The sequence below is a fragment of the Lipotes vexillifer genome, unplaced genomic scaffold, assembly GCF_000442215.2.
Source record: "Lipotes vexillifer unplaced genomic scaffold, Lipotes_vexillifer_v1.1 scaffold215, whole genome shotgun sequence".
In the NCBI taxonomy this organism is placed as follows: Eukaryota; Metazoa; Chordata; class Mammalia; order Artiodactyla; family Lipotidae; genus Lipotes; species Lipotes vexillifer.
Genome location: NW_006776544.1, coordinates 1,238,970 through 1,258,753, shown reverse-complemented (window position 1 = coordinate 1,258,753; position 19,784 = coordinate 1,238,970). Strand labels below are relative to the sequence as shown.

General features: G+C 47.1%; 2 protein-coding genes across 2 annotated transcripts in view; one reads left to right on the top strand and one right to left on the bottom strand.

Annotated features, from left to right (window-relative positions):
* AIFM1 (apoptosis inducing factor mitochondria associated 1) overlaps window positions 1-3,051 on the bottom strand; it is a 28,941-nt gene extending 25,890 nt beyond the window's left edge. The window contains 1 exon segment of the mRNA XM_007450469.1: window positions 2,710-3,051. Coding sequence (XP_007450531.1) covers window positions 2,710-2,815 — 106 coding nt within the window. The 5' untranslated portion in view covers window positions 2,816-3,051.
* Window positions 3,052-7,544: 4,493 nt separating this feature from the next.
* Window positions 7,545-18,011, top strand: RAB33A (RAB33A, member RAS oncogene family). The gene is made up of 3 exons (XM_007450468.1): window positions 7,545-7,556; window positions 7,758-8,409; window positions 17,424-18,011. Exons 2-3 carry the CDS (start codon window positions 8,152-8,154, stop codon window positions 17,877-17,879), a joined length of 714 nt encoding a protein of 237 aa, XP_007450530.1. The 5' UTR covers window positions 7,545-7,556; window positions 7,758-8,151; the 3' UTR covers window positions 17,880-18,011.
* The last annotated feature ends 1,773 nt before the right edge of the window (window positions 18,012-19,784 follow it).

Here is a 19,784-nt window from a genome sequence, read left to right as displayed (position 1 = left end):
GAAAGAGTCATTATTCATCAGAACAGTAGTTTCCAAACTTGCCTGATCATATGAATTACATCAAGGGGCTTGTTAAATATAAATATAAATTCCCAAGGCTCTCTCCTAGAGATTCTCATTCAGTACTTTTAGGGTTGGCCCTCCACTCAATTTATATGACCAGGAAAGTTTTGGAAACATAAAACTTACAATATGCAACAACTCCCTTAAAATATTAGAAAATGTCTAGAAAATACAACATATTAATTGGTTGCACAAAATGCTGACTTGCTAAAATTTTCTTCTGGAAAGTTTTGCCTCAGCAGAAGGAGTAGGTAAAGGCTCATCTTCTAGGCTTCAAAGAAAGTGTCATTTGGCAGTGTCCAGGAAGCCTGGATCCTTGCCCACAAGATGTCCCATTTCCTTTTTAAAGAGGTGAGAAGGATTCTGAACAGAGAAAAATGGTCAAACATTTGACCCTCACCTCAGGGGTCGGTGATCAGTCTGATCACATCGGTGGCACAATGTTTGATAACCAAATAAAATACTACAGAACAGAAAATACTACCTAACCAATCTGCTCAGTGCTGAATGCAGATATAAAGTGATGACTATTAATTACCTTTAATCATTTCTGGAAAGAGGCAGAGCATCCAAATAAAGTAAATAAACAAATAGTAGCAATTACGGTTTTAAGGCAAAAGGCAACATATAATGGAAATGAACCTGACAATGGTGACAGATGTGGATGAGATGTTTCAAGGGAGGTTTAAAGTTTGCTATAATCCTGGCAAAGAACTAGTGGGGAGGAAGGGATAAAAGGAGGGGAAATGGCATATCAACAAACAATGCCTCTTCCTGATCTATGCAAAAACATATGGTAAATGCTATGTGCAAAAGAAACCAGATTAAAAGCAATCAGTAATCAAGCCAGAAAACAAGGGTGATGCCTTAAAAGACAGAAGCATTTCTTTTTGAAATTGTACCCACCCCCACCCACTGCTAAAGGTAATGATGTTATACTCTGGTGCTTGGCCAAAGGACAAAGAGTAAGTGTATACAAAGAAATGATGGATATGTCAAGAAGTCAGAATATATTCTACAGCAGACTGCCTTAAAATAAAGTCATGCAATGGAAAAGAACATTTTCAGTGAGTATTTTTCAGTAGTTCTAATATCACCAACCACCTCAAATGTCTCATAAATCAAGTTACCTTTGCAAATCCATACTTAATTGATGAGAACTTTTGGTCAGACTTCAGAATGCTGGCAAAAGTTGTGAGTTTTAAGCAAAATAAGTACACAAAGTTTGAAAGCCCAGTGTGGATGAAAATCTTCAGCTTACCTAAATTTCTGTCCAATTTACATAGAGCATTCTCATCTCAATGCACAAAACCCATACAGATGACATCATAGACAGGATGTTAGTTTTTAAAATCTAACCTGGTCTTTAAGTTCCCAAAGCAACATGTCTTAGAACATACCTCAGGTACACCCATCAGGAAACATTTTCTTGAGGCATAGCAACTGGAAAAACTTTTCAAATGCACATTTCCGAAGACTCTCACAATCTAAGGGAAATATTTTCCACTTTTTTTTTAAAGCACCCAGAAGGCAGTTCCAAATTGAAAAGGTCTCAAGGCAGTTCCACACTGACATAGCAAATGTGAAAATCCTCGGGTGGCCATTCAAAGATGATTGATACAAAAAAAAAAAAAAAAAGAACAACAAAACAGCACCTCCTACAGGTGGACAACTCTTTACCCCCCTGAAATTGTGCAGGTTGGAAATCAGCAGGCTCAAGACATGCTTAGATAAATTCAAGGAATCTGATGCCCAGTGGGCTAAAGGGGAACCGGATTCATCCTTAACCTTTTGAGGTCAAACTTTAGGAAGCAGGGTGGAGTTGGGGCAAGAGGATTAGGGGCCTAGAGACTGGCAAACTAACCTTTGCTCTGCCTGTTTCTTAGGTATGTGACCTTGAGCAAGCAATTTCACCCCTCTGTGCCTCGGTTTATTATCTATAAAATTAGTGGGTTGAACTTTACTACGAAATCCCTTCTAGCTCTAAAATTTGCTGAAACGACTTCATGGAGGGCAAATACAATGCTTTCTGCAAACTGTTTCATCAAAGCATTGAATTACACTGACCAGGCATCTCAGACTAATTCTGGGCCAACTCTTCCCGGTGGCTGGCGCATGGCGGACTAACTCCTTACTTGCACTGATTGCACTGTTTCTGTTTCACAGGGCACTCAAATCTATGAATCTGATCTGGGGTTTGGAAGGTAGGCAGGTAATATGCTCATTTACAGAAGGAACTGAGGCGTAGGGCTTAAGTGTCCTGCTTAAAGTCTCTCAATCGATAAATGACAAAGTCTACTTCACCTCATTGCTCTAAAAAGGCTGACTGGGGGTGGCCGGGAGGTGGCATTGGACAATACGAGACAGCCAGCTGTTCTGTTATCCCTGAACAGCAAACCCTCCCAGGAAAAGGCCTCAAGCCGACTACTGGGCTCAAATCCCTTGAAGGTCAGGCCGGCACAGCTTGCGAAACTTACGGTTTGAATCCCGCCAATTTGGAATTCACGCGACTGTGAGTGTGTTTATAGTTTTTCCCCAGGGGAGGGGGTGGGGTGGGGGTGGGGGAAGGCCTGAGACGCATAGGGAGCCTGTAGAACCCAGGTACTTGGTCTTCAAGGTGGGGTTTGCCCGGGATGGGTCAGTCACCTGGGAGCCGGTTCCTCTGCCTCGGGCCTCGGACGCACACTGTCCGCACCAAGGGCGCCAGCTTATGCTTCAAAGCACCCGCCGCCAGGCCTCCACATCGGTACATTCCGGCAACCGCTACTCTGGACCTCCTCCTCCTTTCCTTCTTAAGCACGGACGGACCGACAGGTCAAACACCGTGGGCCTTGGCCAGTTCCCCCGAATCCCTTCACACGCACTCTACGTAGGCTCCTCCTCCCAGCTCCGGGTGGGCATTGGACAGCTAGGCCGGCCTTCCAGAGCAGGGGAAGGGGAAGCGCGACTGGAGGCCTACTGCGCAGGCGTAACGCTCAGTGCCGCATTGCGATTGGTCCTCACGGGGAGAAGCTGTGCGCATGCGCCTAGCTGTCCGAACACTTGGAAAGACCCCAGGCTGAGTTGCTTGCAAGTTTCTGCGGGTTGATGGCAACGCGTTCCGCCAAACGATCTCAAAAGCTGTCCAAGGAGGGACCGGTGGGGCCGCTTTGCCTGGCGGTTGTGGCCGGTGCTGCCGCTCTGTCGATGGCGGGAACCTGTAACGGCACCTCACAAAGCGTGGCCCCAGCACCGCAGTTTGTTCTTCTGTTTTAGGCCACTAGTTACTAGGTACTAAGCTTTCCGGGTTCTCTGGCTGTAGTCCGCTTCCAGTATTTCCGTAGGTCCAGCCGGGGCACCTAGCTTCCCAGATTCGGAGTGGACTTCCGTCTTTACAAATTGCTGGCGCTTTCCCACCCAGGCCCTGTTTGCAGGACTAGTAATCATTCCGCGCTCTCTTTCCCAAATCGCTTTTATATTGTGCAGTTCTTTGTCCTAGATGCTGTACGAGGGCTGCGGACAGTCTGCTATTATGGCTTCCGTGCTTGAGAGCAGGATGCTGGCAAAAAGAGTTCGTGCTTCACAGACTTTCTGTGAGAGTGTTCCTAAGCAGGATTTTAAGAGTTGTGGGAGGAGTAGGGTGAGGGGCTGAGTGTAACTAGGTGTTTTGACTCTACCAAATGTAAGCTAAATTGGAAATAAATTATTGGCTGTATGCAAAACATAACATATGCCTATTTCAAAGTTTTGAGTTACATGTTCATTTAACAGGTATTTATTGAGCACTTGCCACTTGGACTGTGCTATTAAAGGAGCTCTGGGGGATATGAAAAGTATAGGAAGTGGTCACTGTCTAGTTGGGGAGATGACATATACTGGTCATTTAAATAATAAATAATATCTGATGTAGTGCAAGAGCAAGAGAAAATATGGGATGGAATAGCTAAGGAAGGACTTCATGTAAGAAGTGTTACTTGAGCTGTGTCTTGAAGGATGAGTAGTAAAATTCAAATAGTGGAGGAGAAGGAATGATATTTCAGATGGTGAATACTTTGGGACCAAAGGTAATATTTTCAGTGGTTAAGCACCATTGACTTTGCATCCGGTCTGCCCCAGGTTGAATCCTGGCTCTGCCACTTGGGCAAGTCACTTAACTTGTGCCTCACTTTCCTCTTTTACCAATCTCATAGGGTTGTTCTGAAGATTAAATGAGCTAATATTTGTAAAGTATCTTAGAGGAAGCACCATGCTGCTTGGAGGTATAAAACAAAACCCAGCACGTTTTCAGGGGACAATGGTAGAGAGTACATACTAGGAAGTAAGTAAGGACGGGTGAATATGGTGGGGCCAGATTTGAACAGGCAAAAGAGTTTGGCCCTAATATTGTAGGTGATGAAGTTATTATCTTTAGTGGAATAGGGATAAAGAATGAAATTACAAAGTTGTTTTAGGAAGTTTAACCCAGGAAGCAGTATTTATTGGGTGAACATGATCCAGGGTTCCCTTACTCATTAAGAATAGGTTAATGTTCAGAAGTGCAGGTAGCAGTTGCCTTTTTTAAAAAAAACATTTATTTATTTATTTTTATTTTTGGCTGCATTGGGTCTTCATTGTTGCGCGTGGGCTTTCTCTAGTTGCGGCTAGCAGGGGCTACTCTTTGTTGCAGTGTGCGGGCTTCTCATTGTGGTGGCCTCTCTTGTTGCAGAGCATGGGCTCTAGGTGTGCGGGCTTCAGTAGTTGTGGCATGTGGGCTCAGTAATTGTGGCTTGCAGGCTGTAGAGCGCAGGCTCAGTAGTTGTGGCACAAGGGCTTAGTTGCTTTGTGGCATGTGGGATCTTCCTGGACCAGGGCTCAAACCTGTGTCCCCGCCACCAGGGAGGTCCCAGTAGTTGCCTTTTAACCTAGGGCTCTTTGGGGGGATAAATATTGAAAATATCAATTCCACAATAAGGTAAAAAATTATTTCTACTTATTTCATATTTTAAAGGTCTTGAAGACATTGAAATATATTGCTATTTCTAAAAGCCAATAATAAACATGGATTGATTAAATACAAAGTTAATCATATCTGTTGGTGAAAGAAGCTTTGGAAAACACTGTCAAAATCATGACGATCAGATACCTATGAAAACAACTGGGTGTATTTGAAAGACAGTCATTTAATGATGCACAATTAACATACAAAAAAGACATAGTACAGCACATTTATTTTTGCTATAGGTACAATAAAGTTTTCTTGTCCTCTTAATAAAAAATTATCTTTTATCATTTTGGGTGGCAAAAGCAACTTACACATATTGAATAACTCCAAAAATATAAGTGAAATTTCCCCAAAATCTCACCCCACAGAGTATTTTATTAGGGCATGGGGCCCATTTTGATATACCACATTTCCAGAAATCAGTGTTTCTACCTTACAAATATAATGTGAACTCTCAGACTCACTGACAAGTTTTTGCTGGTAGCATATGTCTAAATAATCTTATGTGGATGTAATATCTTTTTATATCTCCCAGAAAGTTAGCATTAATTATGGCTATGAATTAGCAAAGCTTCTTTTCACTCTTTTCTTTTTTTTTTTTTGGCTGTGTTGGGTCTTCGTTGCTGCACGCGGGCTTTCTCTAGTTGCAGCGAGCAGGGGCTATTCTTCATTGCTGTGCGTGGGCTTCTCATTGCAGTGGCTTCTCTTGTTGTGGAGCACGGGCTCTAGGTGCGCGGGCTTCAGTAGTTGTACCACGCGGGCTCAGTAGTTGTGGCTTGTGGGCTCTAGAGCGCAGGCTCGGTAGTTGTGGCTCACAGGCTTAGTTGCTCCGCGGCATGTGGGATCTTCCCGGCCCAGGGCTCGAACCTGTGTCCCCTGCATTGGCAGGCGGATTCTTAACCACTGCACCACCACGGAAGCCCTTCTTTTCACGCTTACCTACTGGATATGCCTAATTAATAGTTACCTTTTTAAAAAAAATAGCTACTCTTCTCTAGATAATGATCACCAGGAGCATTAGCTTCCAATTCAGAGGAGAATGATTCGGCAAACTATTATCTAGACATCAACCAATCAGAAACAAAATACTGTACAATGAGGATTACTATTCACACTGGACAATGATAATTGGTATTCATAATGATGACCTTCGATTAGCCAACTAAGATTAAATCCTTCTCGACGTTTAATACTGAATAGTATAATCTAGGGTTTTAGAAATGGGTGACCCACATATATGCTAAAAGAGCTAGCTGTATATATATCTGCTAACTCAGCTTAAAAAGCTTCTTAACTAGAAGACCCCATTTTCCCAGCCATTTTGAGTAACTTGGACTTGGCTGAGCAGTCACATTCCAATTTGCTTACAGATCTATCACCGATGCACTGAATTGTTTTCCTCATAGTGCAAATGGATTTCGTCATACTTGTCTCTTCTGCAGCTCAGCCTCACACACAAATAAGATGGTAACTCACGTGTGCTGCTGGAATCCCTGACCTTGATGGCGTTAGCAAATAACTCATACGTCAGTGCTATTGGTATGTGTCAATATTACCTTAGCTTATGAAATATGTGGGAGGAGGGATAAAGTCTTAAAAGCAAACATAAACGGGCACATTTTATTATATGTAAATTGTACCTCAGCAAAGTTGATTTCAAACAGATTCTGAACCTGCAAATCACTTTCGGCAGAGGGAATACTGGTCTTGACCAAGATGTGTGATGCTTATTAAGCCTTGGGAAGCTGCCCCCTAACACTGTAAGAAAGTTCTGTTCATTTATCATCTTCCAAGCATAACCTAGGCTTCTGGCAAATTAGACCCAACCACTTTGTTCTACATTCAGTTGCAGAGGGGTGAACGCTCCTAGGGGTTTATAATTCCTTTTGAAACTCCAGCATTCTGGAAGGATTTATGATTATATGGAGGGCTCAGGAATGCAACACACTGTGAGGTTTATGCTATGTCCCAAGATCCCTCCACCTGGACCTGTAATGGTTAGCCCCGGAAACAAAGTCCCCTTTTGCTGAAGCTGCCACCACCAGCTTCCCCCTTCTTCTACCCCACGTTCGGCCCTCTCCCGTGGCGGGCCTTCCCCATTGGCCAGACAAACACAACCGACTGCGGCAGCCAATGGGAGCCACTCTCCTGAACATTCAGAGGATGGGTGCTCGTGGTGTGATAAGGGGAGGTTGGCGCCTGGCACGCGCCCCCCTACATCTGACAAGTCTGTGACAGAAACACTAACTCCCCCTACACACGGACACCCGTGCCCCTGCCTACCTCTCGCAGCTGCGCGGGGCCCCATAACCCACAGCGTGTCTTGGCAGCGCCCTCCCCGGCTCCTTGGGGCGCGCGAGCGCACCTGCTTTCTCAATAAGACAGAGCATCGTTTTATCCTAAGGCTTGGGAGGGGGCTGTGGAGGCGCGGCGCAGCTGCCGGCCGCTTGGTGAAGGAGGTATCTCCGCCCCACACCCCACCCCCGCCGAGTAGTGTCGCTCCGAGGCCGAGGTGCTCCAGAGAAGCCTGAGGGTGCAGCTCTCTTTGTCCTCCCCAGCTGTGCCCGCTGACCTCGTGCGCTCCGAGAAAGTGGGGGTGGGGAGCCCGAAACCTATAAAATAAATGGGGGCAAGGAGAAAGGAAGACCATCCTGGGGTGGTGTGTGCGGCTCTCCCCACCCACCCTTTCCTCCTTAGGCTTCCTCCCTCCGGTGTGTCCCTGGAGTCCAGGCAGGGGAGGGTCTAGGCAAAGGTGCGGTGGCGGCCGCCGCGGCCTGGGGAGCGCGGTAGGATCGCACGCCCGAGCGTCCCATCCCAGCGCACAGGCGCAAGGAGAACGCTTGCCCACTCTCCTCCATCTCTCCTCCCCTCCCTGGCTTTTGTGTCGCTGTCTCAGAGCTGCTAGGAGGGTGCGCTGGAGGAGGGGGGCCTGGGATGAGAGGCACCCCCTTCACGCGCGCGCGCGCACACGTTGCTGGCGCACGCACACACGCGCGGATATAGACACGCACACACACACACACATATACACGCGCACAAAGCTCGCTCGCCTCGAGCGTACTAACGTGGCCGTTTTCTTTGTGTGGAGCCCTCGAGGGGGGTTGGGGCCCGGGTCCGGTCCGGGGGAGATGGCGCAGCCCATCCTGGGCCATGGGAACTTGCAGCCCGCCTCGGCCGCTGGCCTGGCGTCCCTGGAGCTGGACTCGTCGCTGGACCAGTACGTGCAGATTCGCATCTTCAAAATCATCGTGATTGGGGACTCCAACGTGGGCAAGACCTGCCTGACCTTCCGCTTCTGCGGGGGGACCTTCCCGGACAAGACTGAGGCCACCATCGGCGTGGACTTCAGGGAGAAGACCGTGGAAATCGAGGGCGAGAAGATCAAGGTGATCCAGACGGTCAGGTCCGGGAAGGGAGGGATCTGGGAGGGGGCCTTGCCAGAGGCGTTGCTCTAGTGGTTGTAAATGTCCAGCGCGTGGCTGTGTCGCCGCTTGCTGAGCCCAAGACCCTCGGCACGTCCTCATCCCCTTCGCCTCTCTCAGTGGCCCAGTACCCACCTCACCCGTTTTCTGAGGGCAGGCGGGAGTGGCTGCATTCATGCCCTTTGCCCCTGCCTTACAGCTCCCACTAGGAAAATCCTGTTTGATCCTATCCTTGACCCTGAGCTGGGAGCAGCGGCACCTGTGGGCAGAGGGCGGTAGGAGGGATCTCCGTCCTGGTCTGTGGGATGGATCCCAAAGCGCTTTACACATCTTGAGGTCCCTTCTACCTCGTGGGTGCCAATAGGTTGCAAAAACCTGCTTTGGCTAAGCCCCCAGGCCTTGCGGGGGTGGGGGGAGATGGAAATCCATAGAGAATGAAAGCTGCTTTATTTTAAATTACAAATTATAATTAAGTTTAAGGCTGATTTGGAATAGGAGTGGTGTGGGGTGCTTCTGGCGCAAACCATGAGCCCTTTTAAAGAAACTGAGACAGGGTTACCTGCCAACACTTTATAATAGATTAAACTAGTTCTTTTGGAAAGTACCCCTTAAATGATATCTTCTTTATTTGTCTGGGTACCTAATGCCCATTACTCATTCTGTGGGTATTGTCTTCAGCAGGCCTTTGTAAAAATGCAGAGCAACTTATCTGAGGGCTAAGGGAAGTGTCTTGGTGCCCCCCCTCTCTTTAGTTTGTCAGGTAGGCTAAGTACAGATATTCTTGTCTGACCATTTGGGCTCACTTTTGGTTCAGAAAAGGTAGAAACTCAATAGGACAGTAATATTTCAATGTGCAGAGGATGGAGGGAGGGAGGACATGGCAAGGGCAGCTTCATGTGTCAGAGGAGCAGAGGCGGCAGGGTTATGGGCAGGAAAGCCACCTCAGAAGGCACTGGGCACTAAAGACCAACTTCTTTAGACCCACAGCTGGCCTTTTCTTAATTCTTTTTGTCTTTTAATTAATTAATTAATTAAGTTTTGGCTGAGTTGAGGCTTCGTTGCTGCGCGCGGGCTTTCTCTAGTTGCGGCGAGCGGGGGCTACTCTTCCTTCAGTGCACAGGCTTCTCATTGTGGTGGCCTCTCTTGTTGTGGAGCACCAGCTCTAGGTGCGTGGGCTTCAGTAGTTGTGGCACGTGGGCTCAGTAGTTGTGGCTCGCGGCCTCTAGAGCACAGGCTCAGCAGTCGTGGCGCATTTGGCTTAGTTGCTCTGCGGCACGTGGGATCCTCCCGGACCAGGGCTCGAACTCATGTACCCTGCATTGGCAGGCGAACGCTTAACCACTGTGCCACCAGGGAAGTCCCACAGCTGGCCTTTTCTTGAGCTTATGGTCGGACACTGTTGGGTGAAGGCAACCCTCCCTCCTGCTGGGTAACCAGCCCCAGTGACCACAGGGCTTCTCTTCTGAGTCATGTGGAGAGAAGGACTGAGTAACTGAGGAGAATGATGAAATGCTGTAAACTGTACAACATTCCTGACTCCTTCATTATTAAAATGAATGTGTTTTAAAATGGCTTCAGAGACCAGGCCAAGGCACTAGATGTCAGGAAGATGGGCAGCTCAGTATTGGTAAGGGAGTGCTCTTGAAAACAACTGAGACCCAGGATCAGGAAGATAGGCCACTGTTTGGAAATAATGATCTTTTTTGCCCCTGGCATTTTGGAGGGAATTGCTACATTTCCTTTTAAAAGTCAAAGTAGGTATCTGTCTCCATCCTTTCCTAGGGCTCTTATGTCAATATCTGCTTGGCTAGGACTTCTTTAATGTAGCATTGTAAGACTCTGGCATTTCTAAAACATGCCCTTTAAAATCCCAAGTAGAAATGTACTTATGGATGTGCTCTTAAACCCTCAAAACCTTTTGAATTTAATGCTATCGCTTGTTTAAAATCGTGTCACATTGAGCCAACGAGTCCTCTGGATTTAAGAGAGGGGGAAATAAGTCCCCTTGAAATTTAGATGGAGGAAAAAGGAAGCGTTTGGGAGTCTAGGGAAGGAGAACAGGGGGAGAGGAGAGGAGGAAGCCAGAAAGTGGGAGGTGAAAACGAGTGGAAGAGGGTCACTACCCAGTGGCCTTGGGGAAATTTTGCGAAGATTCCTTCCCTTCTAACACCCAGTACTTGATCAAACTGGACTTTACAGTCTCTGCCAAAGATTCCGGACTTTTTCCCAGAGGGCAGAGCCTGTGACAATGTGACTCACTAGAAACAGAGCCCAGCACAGCACCACGTGCAGATAAGTGCTTAACACAGGCTTTTTTGGGAAGATGATATTTTTAACAGGGCAAAACCTTGTGACACTGCTCATGGAGGAGCCCTCTGAGTGCAGATTCTGAAGGAGCTCAGGGTGGGGTGTGGGAGCAGCGGGATGGGGACCCTGACTCTGGCAAAGCTGCTGCAAGCTCAGGGCCCAAGCCAGCAGGTGAGACCAGCATGTCCTTGGGGAGATGGCAGAGAATGGCAGCTAGCAGATGAGCTCCATAGGAGATGATTTTGCCCCATACTCCGGCTGGCCTGAAGTTTCTCAAGGAACAGGTACCAAAATCACGCTAGGAGGTGACTGCCTTTGGGGAAGAGAGAAAAGTCCCCAGGCTGAGGTGGCCCTGGACCACAGCCAGCAAGAGAAGGCTGTCAGGCTCTAAAATGCCAGTGCTCACAGGACAGTGGCAGAGAGGTCTCAGCAAGCTCTTCTCTCAGTTCAAGAGTAGGGTGTGGCCTCTCAGGGGCTGCCCCCCTGTGTCCCAGGGTAGCACATACTGTCAACCCCTGCAGGGGGATGACTAATTTAGCATATTTGGGGCTACTGTCTTAATTACCAGGGCCATCCCTAGGGCCTTGAAGCCCCATTTGGTGTCTCCAATCAATGTGTCCCCCATGCCCTCACAAGATTTATAATCCAGTATTTCCTGGTTCACAAGAACATCAAGAAAAGCCTACAACGAGTAGGCAATAATCATAATAACAACAACAAGTTCTATTTATTGAAGAAACAAAGAGCACAGGCTAGGCACTTTCCGTGCACTATCTTATTTGGTCTTCTCAGCAACCCTATGAAATTAGGACTACTATTACCATTCTTGTTTTAGAGATAAGGAGACCAAAGAGAGATTAAATAATTTGCCCCAAGGCACGTGGATCTGAGCTTCAGTCTCTGACTCTTGAGCCCAAGCACTTTGCCGTCTCACTATCCTGCCTTCCCCGGGACAGGGCCAGGATTTCAACCTGGATTCCGAGCTCATGCCCTTTCCTACTGCTCTCTCCTCTAGCGGGGCAGTATCTGGCTGGGGGGCATTGTGCTCAGGGGGAGGTGGCATGCCGGGCAACCAGCCTTATGGTCTCTTCTAGGCCAGGGGCCCAGGGTTTCAGCCCCAGAACCCAGGAGCCTTCAAGATGTCACCTTCAGCTGCACCCTAGACGTCGAGCCGAGTACCTGGGTTTTACTTTTTGCACCTTGACTGTCTCACCTTGGGTATGAGAATCAGAGGATGTTCAGAGATGGAAGAGACCTTAGAGCATCTCTAATCCGACTTCCTTGTTTTACAGAGAGGAAACTGAGGCTCAGAGAGGGAACGTGATTGCTTAAGATCACCCAGGGCCCGGCCTACAACTCAGGTCTCCTAATTCCCTTTTCGGTGCTCTTTCCACACACCATGCTGCCTGGCTTAGAAGAGCACGTAAATCCCCACTCTGGGCCAGCCCCATCGTCCATCCAACCCACAAAGTTACCTGTGACAGGGACACGGTAAGACATCATATGGGAAAGCTGACAGTCCTCCCTGACATCAGCCTAGGAAGGATGGAGGCCTCCCCCAATCCCCAAAGGCAGGGTGGAGCTTCCCTTAATGACCATTAAGTGTCTGTCGCCTTACAGGTTTAGCTAAATCATATTGCGCCTGTCTCAGTCTAAAAGCATTGGAAAATGCCGACTGGGGCCTGTGTTTGGGGGTGGGCAGGTAGTAGAGGGGAGGCTCAGTTCTAATTTTTGAGCCATTCCTTGTCAATTTTCATGCAAGCACCCCCTGCCGTCCAGTTGGGTTCCTTCTATAGCCTGGGCAACCCTCTGCCCCAGCACTCCAGAACAGGCACGCTCGCTGCAGGACAGCCGAGGCTGTGGGCAGGTGCTGTTCGGGATCGTGGATTTCTCTTCCTCCACTGATCACTTGGAAAAACACCTTCGTGTGCTACATTACCGAGTGGCTGAGCTAAGCGTTCCCTCGGAAACTGCCCGCAGTCAGAATGACGTCATGTCTTCCTTCGGGCTTCTGAGATTCCATCTTCTGCCAGTTAGCTGAATGGTTAATTATCTAGCAGTTTTGTTGTTTCTCTGTCTCCCTTGCTGCCTCTCTTGCTGTGGGTGAGTTTCTCTTTGTTGTCCTCCTTTGCCATTCTCTGTGTCAGCCTGGTGTGTGAACGTGGTGTATCTTAGACGCAGATGGGACAGCCAGCTAGCTGAAGAAAGCTTTATCTTAAACTTTTCCCGTCATCCACTCAGGCATCCTCCAAAGGTTACAGATGTATTTTCTCTCTTTTTCCACTTCTACCCACCCCCCTCCACCAGCCTCCAACAAAAGGACATTCATGCCTCATCTGTAGAAAGACGCCAGATATGTTCCCTAGGGATAAGAAATACCCATGTCAGCTAAGAGCACGTGCAGGGGTGAGGAACTCGCCGAAGCTTGCTCAGGCAGCGGTAGCCCCAGGAAAATGGTTTACAAGGCTAGATTTATCTTTGGCAGCTCCCCACCCTGTGCCCCTTGACTCTCCAGAGTCCCTGTCACTTTGGGCCTGCCCCTGGCCACCCATGGCATGTTGCTGGCCTTCCTCTCTCTTCCCCCTCCCCACTGACTGTGTTTGCCTTGGCTCCATCTCATCATCAAGAAGCCAAGCTTGGACTTCCCTGGTGGACCAGTGGTTGAGACTCCACGCTTCCAATGCAGGGGACACAGGTTCAATCCCTGGTCGGGGCCGTAGGATCCCATATGCTGTGTGGCGCAGCCAAGAAAAGAAGCCAAGCTTTCTGCACTTTCCAGGATGAGAACCAACGGATCCAAGGAGCAGTGCTACCAGGACAGGGCTCATGGGCCCTCTGAGACAATGGCAACAGCTAATATTTGCAGAGCACTTTATATTGTGCAAAAGCTCTTCCTCGCATGTTATTTCATTTGGCTGGTCATTGACTCAGCTAGAAAGCTGAGGGGCTAGAACCCGGCTTTCCCAATTCCACATCTACTGCTGCGTTTCCAACAGCGCCAGCCCAATTAGCTGTCTGGCCAGACTTGATGGTGGCGGTTTCAGGCCAGGGGCGAAGGGGGAGTATATTAGGCACTGTGTCCTGTACTTACAAGGAATGCTAATCCTCACAGTATCCCTACCAGATTGCTGTGTTTATCCTTAGTTTCCAGAGGAGGACACTGAAGATAAAGTAACTTGACTGAGGACACCTAACTAGTGGGACATGATTGGGTTGAGATTTGCACCCTAGTTGGTTTGACTCCACTATACCCCACTGGCCCTTGGAGAGAAAAGAGGATCCTGGGGGCATGTGTGTGGCTAAGGGGCAAGCGTCAGATGCAGTGCCCACAGGAAGGGAGGACTGGGTGAGGGAGCGCCAGCTGCCAAAGGGAGAGGAGATGCTTTCATTGTCCGACAGAGGCCAGGGGTTTATGAGGATGCTGAGAAGGACAGGGACACTAAACCCAGAAACAAAATGAGGTCAGTCGTGTTCCAGCGAGCCTGACTGCCGTGCTGTCCCTTTTTGATGGCTCTTGAGGCCACAGCATTGGCTCTTCTGATTCTCTGCTGTGATCAGCCTGCTTCCTGGCTCCCCTCTCACCACAGACAGGGGTGCAAAGAACTTGGGGTGGGGTTTCTAAAGAACCGGAATGAGAGCAGTAGTTGAAATTCTGAGCCTCTGAATAAAAGCTTCAAGGCTCCCCAGGCACTGGAAAGGCAAAGGAGGTCTCCAGCAGAGAGGGCCCTCCCTGCAGTTCTGGCAGCTGGGGTGGCGTGCATAATTCTGAAGCCATAGAAAAGCCAAACAGCCAAACTACTCAGCCCCAAACACCTCATACACTCCCACCCACGTTCCTGCTAGTGGCAGGTATTTTTAGAGTCCTGAGCTCATGGTGTTAAAGCATCTGCCACATGCCTGAGGGCTGGTAGGCATTCAGCCTTACTCAGAGGCAAGAGTTACGACTACCGGAGGGTGGGGGTGGGAGCCAAGTGGTAATGATATTCTCGCCAGTATACCTGCCCTCCTCCCACTGACCTCCATTCCTTTCCTGGCCTGCTCTCCTCTTTCTTCCTGCTCAGAGCACCAGAGAGGTGGAAGAAATGAAAATCTCTTCTGTCTCTGCTTGCCGAAGCAAATCAGCCTTTGAGGACTTATGCTTTTCTGGGTAACCAAAGTCGAATGTTGTCTCCGAAATCACCTTGGCAGACACCTAGGATGCCAGACAGTAGTTTTGCTGGCTCGGGCCAATACTGCTTTTTGATCACAACGAAGATATTGATGACAAGCATGATGACGAGTGATTTGATGCAGAAAAAGACTGCTTACAGTCTAGCTGGAGGGATGCCAAGAACACTGATGAAACGACTAGAGAACAAATAAATATATTCTAAATGGTGTGGTGCAGACTCAAAGTGCGATAGGAATGCCTAAGGAAAGAGAATTGAAGAAAAGTTGGGGAAGGTTTTAGGAAGAAGGTGCAGTGTGAGCCGAGCCTGGAAGAATGGGTGAGATTTGGATAGAGCAATGAGGGGGCAACCACTTCTGCAGGGGAAGCTGGACTAGCAGGACCAAAGGGACAGAGGAGAGAATGAAGCAGGTGCAGCTGAGTAGTTGGAAACCAGGTTGGGTGGGGTCCGATTACGGCAGACAAATGTTTCCATTTTGATGCCACACGCAGTAGAGGGCTATTGGAATTGGCTGAAGCGGAGAATAACGTGCTGATACAAGCAGGGATTTAGGAAGGCTAGTTTGAAAGCAGTATGCAAGAGGCACTGGAGTGGAGACGTCTAGAGTCCAAAAGACTTTGCTGTAATCCAGGAGTGAGGAGAGGAGAGTCTGACCAAGAGACATGGAAATCTAAATAAGAGAAGGAGATGAATTCGAATGTCGTGCCAAAGGAACATGGCGGCCATCTCCATTGAGGAGATGAAGGGAAGCCTGGATAGTGAAAACTGATGTTCACAATGATGACTCTGGGGCCCTGTAAGATCTTCATTCAGCAAAGAGATTCAATTATATTTACTAGATTATACTTACTGACTGCTAACTCCAAATAAAGGCTATACTTCGTTTTAAGAACCATAGTAGTCAATTAGTGACCATAATCGCATTTTCTTTCATAACTGAGAATTGTATAAGGCCTTGGGACCGTCGTTCTCAGCATGATTTCTCTTGTCCAAGACTTTGGATGTATAACAGGAAATAGATTGGGCTGAATGTGTTTAGACTCCAGAGTATCCCCTGGGAGTTGTATCTTTACATATGTTATTGATTGGCCTTATCCCAAAAGCTGAGATGCAGAAGAAAAATCCAGTGAGCTAAATTACCTTTTACATAACAAAGAAGTGAACTTAAAATCAATTGAGCCACACGGTGAGATTTTAACACTAACTTTGTTTTCTTTAAAAAGTCATGGAAAAAAAAAAACACAAACCAAACAAACAAACAAAAAAAGTGATGTATGCATGCAGTAGAAAATTTGGAAAATACAAAAAAAAAGAAGAAACTAAATATCACCTAAGTTCCACTGTTCATAAATAACCATTAATGTCCTCGCATATACACTTCCAGTCTTTCCTATGCATTTGTCTATGTTTAATTTTTTTTAAAAAAATTGGGACCATAGCATATGAAAAATTTTGTTTCCTACTTTTTTCACCTACTTATATTTTATGAGCATTTTCTACACCATTTATTCTATGAAAAGGTTATTTTAATGGCTGCATAATAGCCCATTGTATAGATATATATTGGGTTGGCCAAAAAGTTCATTCAGCCTTTTCATAGCATCATATGGAAAACCCCAAACGAAATTTTTGGCCAACCCAATACATACATTTTAGCTGCTCCTCTCCTAGTGAATATTTAGGTTGTTTCCTGTTTTTTTTTTTTTTTTTTTTTTTTAAGTGATTAAGATCTTTGTGCAGAATTTTGACCACATATCTCTTTCTTTTCTTTTTTTGCTCCCCCTTTTTTTTTTTTTTTTTTTTTTTTTTTTTTTAAGTGATTAAGATCTTTGTGCAGAATTTTGACCACATATCTCTTTCTTTTCTTTTTTTGCTCCCCCCCCGTTTTATTGAGATATAATTGACGTACATCACTGTATAAGGTTAAGGTGTGCAGCATAATGGTTTGAGTTACCTATATTGTGAAATAATTACCACAGTAAGTTTAGTGAGCACGCATCATCTCATACAGATACAATAAAAAGAAAAAGCCAAAAAAAGAAAAAGTTTTTCCTTGTGATGAGAATTCTTACGATTTATTCTCTTAACACCTTTCATATATATTATACAGCAGTGGTAACTATGGTCATCATGCTGTATATTATATCCCAAGTACTTATTTACGTTATCTGCTATTTCTTTTGTATAGATTTCTGGAAGTGGGATTCTAGGCTCTAAGAGTTTTGTACATTTTTAAGTTTTTTGACAATATTGCCAAATTGCCCTCCAGGAAAGTTGACCAAGTTACATTCCAGTTTTTCAACTAAAAACCTTAAGAAAGACTTAATAAACCCTGAAAGAAACTTTATATATGTTGATAAGTCCATCCTGCCAATTTGTCAAAGAACCACTTCCTGTGTCAGGGCTTGTCACCTCATTTTTATAATGTCACAGAACCATGTTTTCTCCTATCTGTTCATGTTTCGCTTTTTGACTCCAAATACGGGTCTCTGTATCTTCCAGGTTCAGGTGTGGGACACCGCCGGTCAGGAACGCTTCCGAAAAAGCATGGTCGAGCATTACTACCGCAATGTGCATGCCGTGGTCTTTGTCTATGACGTCACCAAGATGACCTCCTTCACCAACCTCAAAATGTGGATCCAAGAATGCAATGGGCATGCCGTGCCTCCACTAGTCCCGAAAGTGCTTGTGGGCAACAAGTGTGACTTGAGGGAACAGATCCAGGTGCCCTCCAACTTAGCCCTGAAATTTGCCGATGCCCACAACATGCTCTTATTTGAGACATCGGCCAAGGACCCCAAAGAGAGCCAGAACGTGGAGTCAATTTTTATGTGCCTGGCTTGCCGATTGAAGGCTCAGAAATCCCTGCTCTATCGTGATGCTGAGAGGCAGCAGGGGAAGGTGCAGAAACTGGAGTTCCCACAGGAAGCTAACAGTAAAACTTCCTGTCCCTGTTGAAACCAAACGGTGTAAATACAAGAGCAATTATCACTGGAGTTTTTTTTCTTTCCCTTTTTTCCGTGCCTGTGTAACACTGACACCTGCTCGTTTCCATACAAATTGATATTAAAATAAAATTTGTATAGATTATCATATGCCTTCATGTCTTGCTTTCCTCCAAGAAGACATTTCTGATTGTGATTAGTAGAAGAGGCAGCTTGCCCTGCTAGAAGGGCGCACTCCCTACCAGCCTTCTACGCTGCCTGAAATGCTCATCCTTTGAGTCACTTCTTCAGGACTAATTCATTCTCTCACATGATGTCATCAGTGGGCAGAAACACCCGGAGGGGGTGGAATACAGGACAGGTATGTGGTTCTAGAGAGCCAGTGCAGGCAGAGGGATAGAGAAGTTTTGAAAGGAGACATTGACTCATCATTATTTCCTAGGTTCCTTGGATGTCGAGAGCAGGCTGCTCTCTTCTTATTTCCCAAAGTTTAAAAATAAAAATATAGGTTGCCCAACAGGCCCAGTTCCTTCCAATGCTGTTAGCTCCTGCTTCCCCATTTTTCACCAAGCAGCCCTTGATACCAGAAGTCTTTCTTTCCCCCTGCCCTATTCTTGAAGAGGGTAGGGTTCAAGCTAACATAGGTCTATGATGCCCCCAGATCTTTGTTGGAAGAAATATAACAGGAGGATTCATCCCCTACGTTCCAAGACCCTCTGATTTAGTTGTGAGAACAATGTACACACTGCAACTACTTGGGAACAAAAATTAGACAAGAATATTACCAAGTGCAAGACTGTGCTATGGAAATTGAGAGCATCATATACTCAGCATCAGGGAGGAGTCACCAAAAAAGTCATTGAACTTATTTTGGTTGTTGAATAAAGTGTAATATTTGGATTGGTAAAGAGGAGGGGAGTGGGCAAAAGTAGGGAGGCAGGAATGACCCTGGGGCTTGAGCAAGAGCACAGCTAGGAGTCTGGCCCACTGACAGCTGAGCAGCCCACACCTCAGGCAGGACAGTTTATTGCTTTCTGAGCCAGTGGGAACTTCTGGTGGCTCTCCAGCAGAAGTCCTATAGGTATTTCTTGTACATCTGGTCCTATGGATGTGAAAGCTCCTTGTCCAAAGGTTAAAGAAATTAAAAGTGGCTCTGAAGGCGTATCTATTGTACAACAGCCCCAGGTAGATTTCTTTGCTTGGGGGTGCTCCTAAAGGCAGCCCTCTTGTTGGAAGCCCAAGAGGAGGGGAGGGGGTCCCAGACAGATAGCCCCTGAGCACTGTCCTCTGATAGGCAAACGCAGCTCTGGCCCTGCCCCTGACAGCAAAGGGTAACAGATGTGCTTCCCACCCAAACAGCCTGTCTGCTTCTGCGTCCCTCACTGACTACCTCCCCACCCAACCCCACTCCCGCCTGGTCTCAGCCTCGGCCCAGCCGCCAGTCTGGTTCTCATCACTTTGTTTCTGCCTGGATCCTGGCTTTTGGAGTCTTCCTAGTACCCCCATTAAGACTGTGTTTTCTGACCGGTTGTCCCCACTCAACGTCCTGCCCCCGACTCTCACCCGAGGGGCTGGGGTCCTGTTGTCTATTGGTGAACTGCCCGCTGAAGCCCCTGCCGCTGTGCTTCTCCCTGATGGAATACCCCAGGACCTTGTCTCAGACTTCAGATGTCGACTTCTTGCCCAGGATACGGACTACTGTTGTGGCATCTTTTGGCTCTTGTGACCTGGCTGCAGGGCCGGGCCACCTCTCAGTGGCTGCGGGACACTTGTTCATCCTAATGGATGCATTTTAGTCCGGATCCCGGCCCGTCTTGGTCACGCCCCTGTCTGCTTTAACAGGATCAAGATGACAACATTCCAAGTCCACTGACCAGGATTGCCTCTGACACCTTTCAGGCATTCAACAAACGTTTAC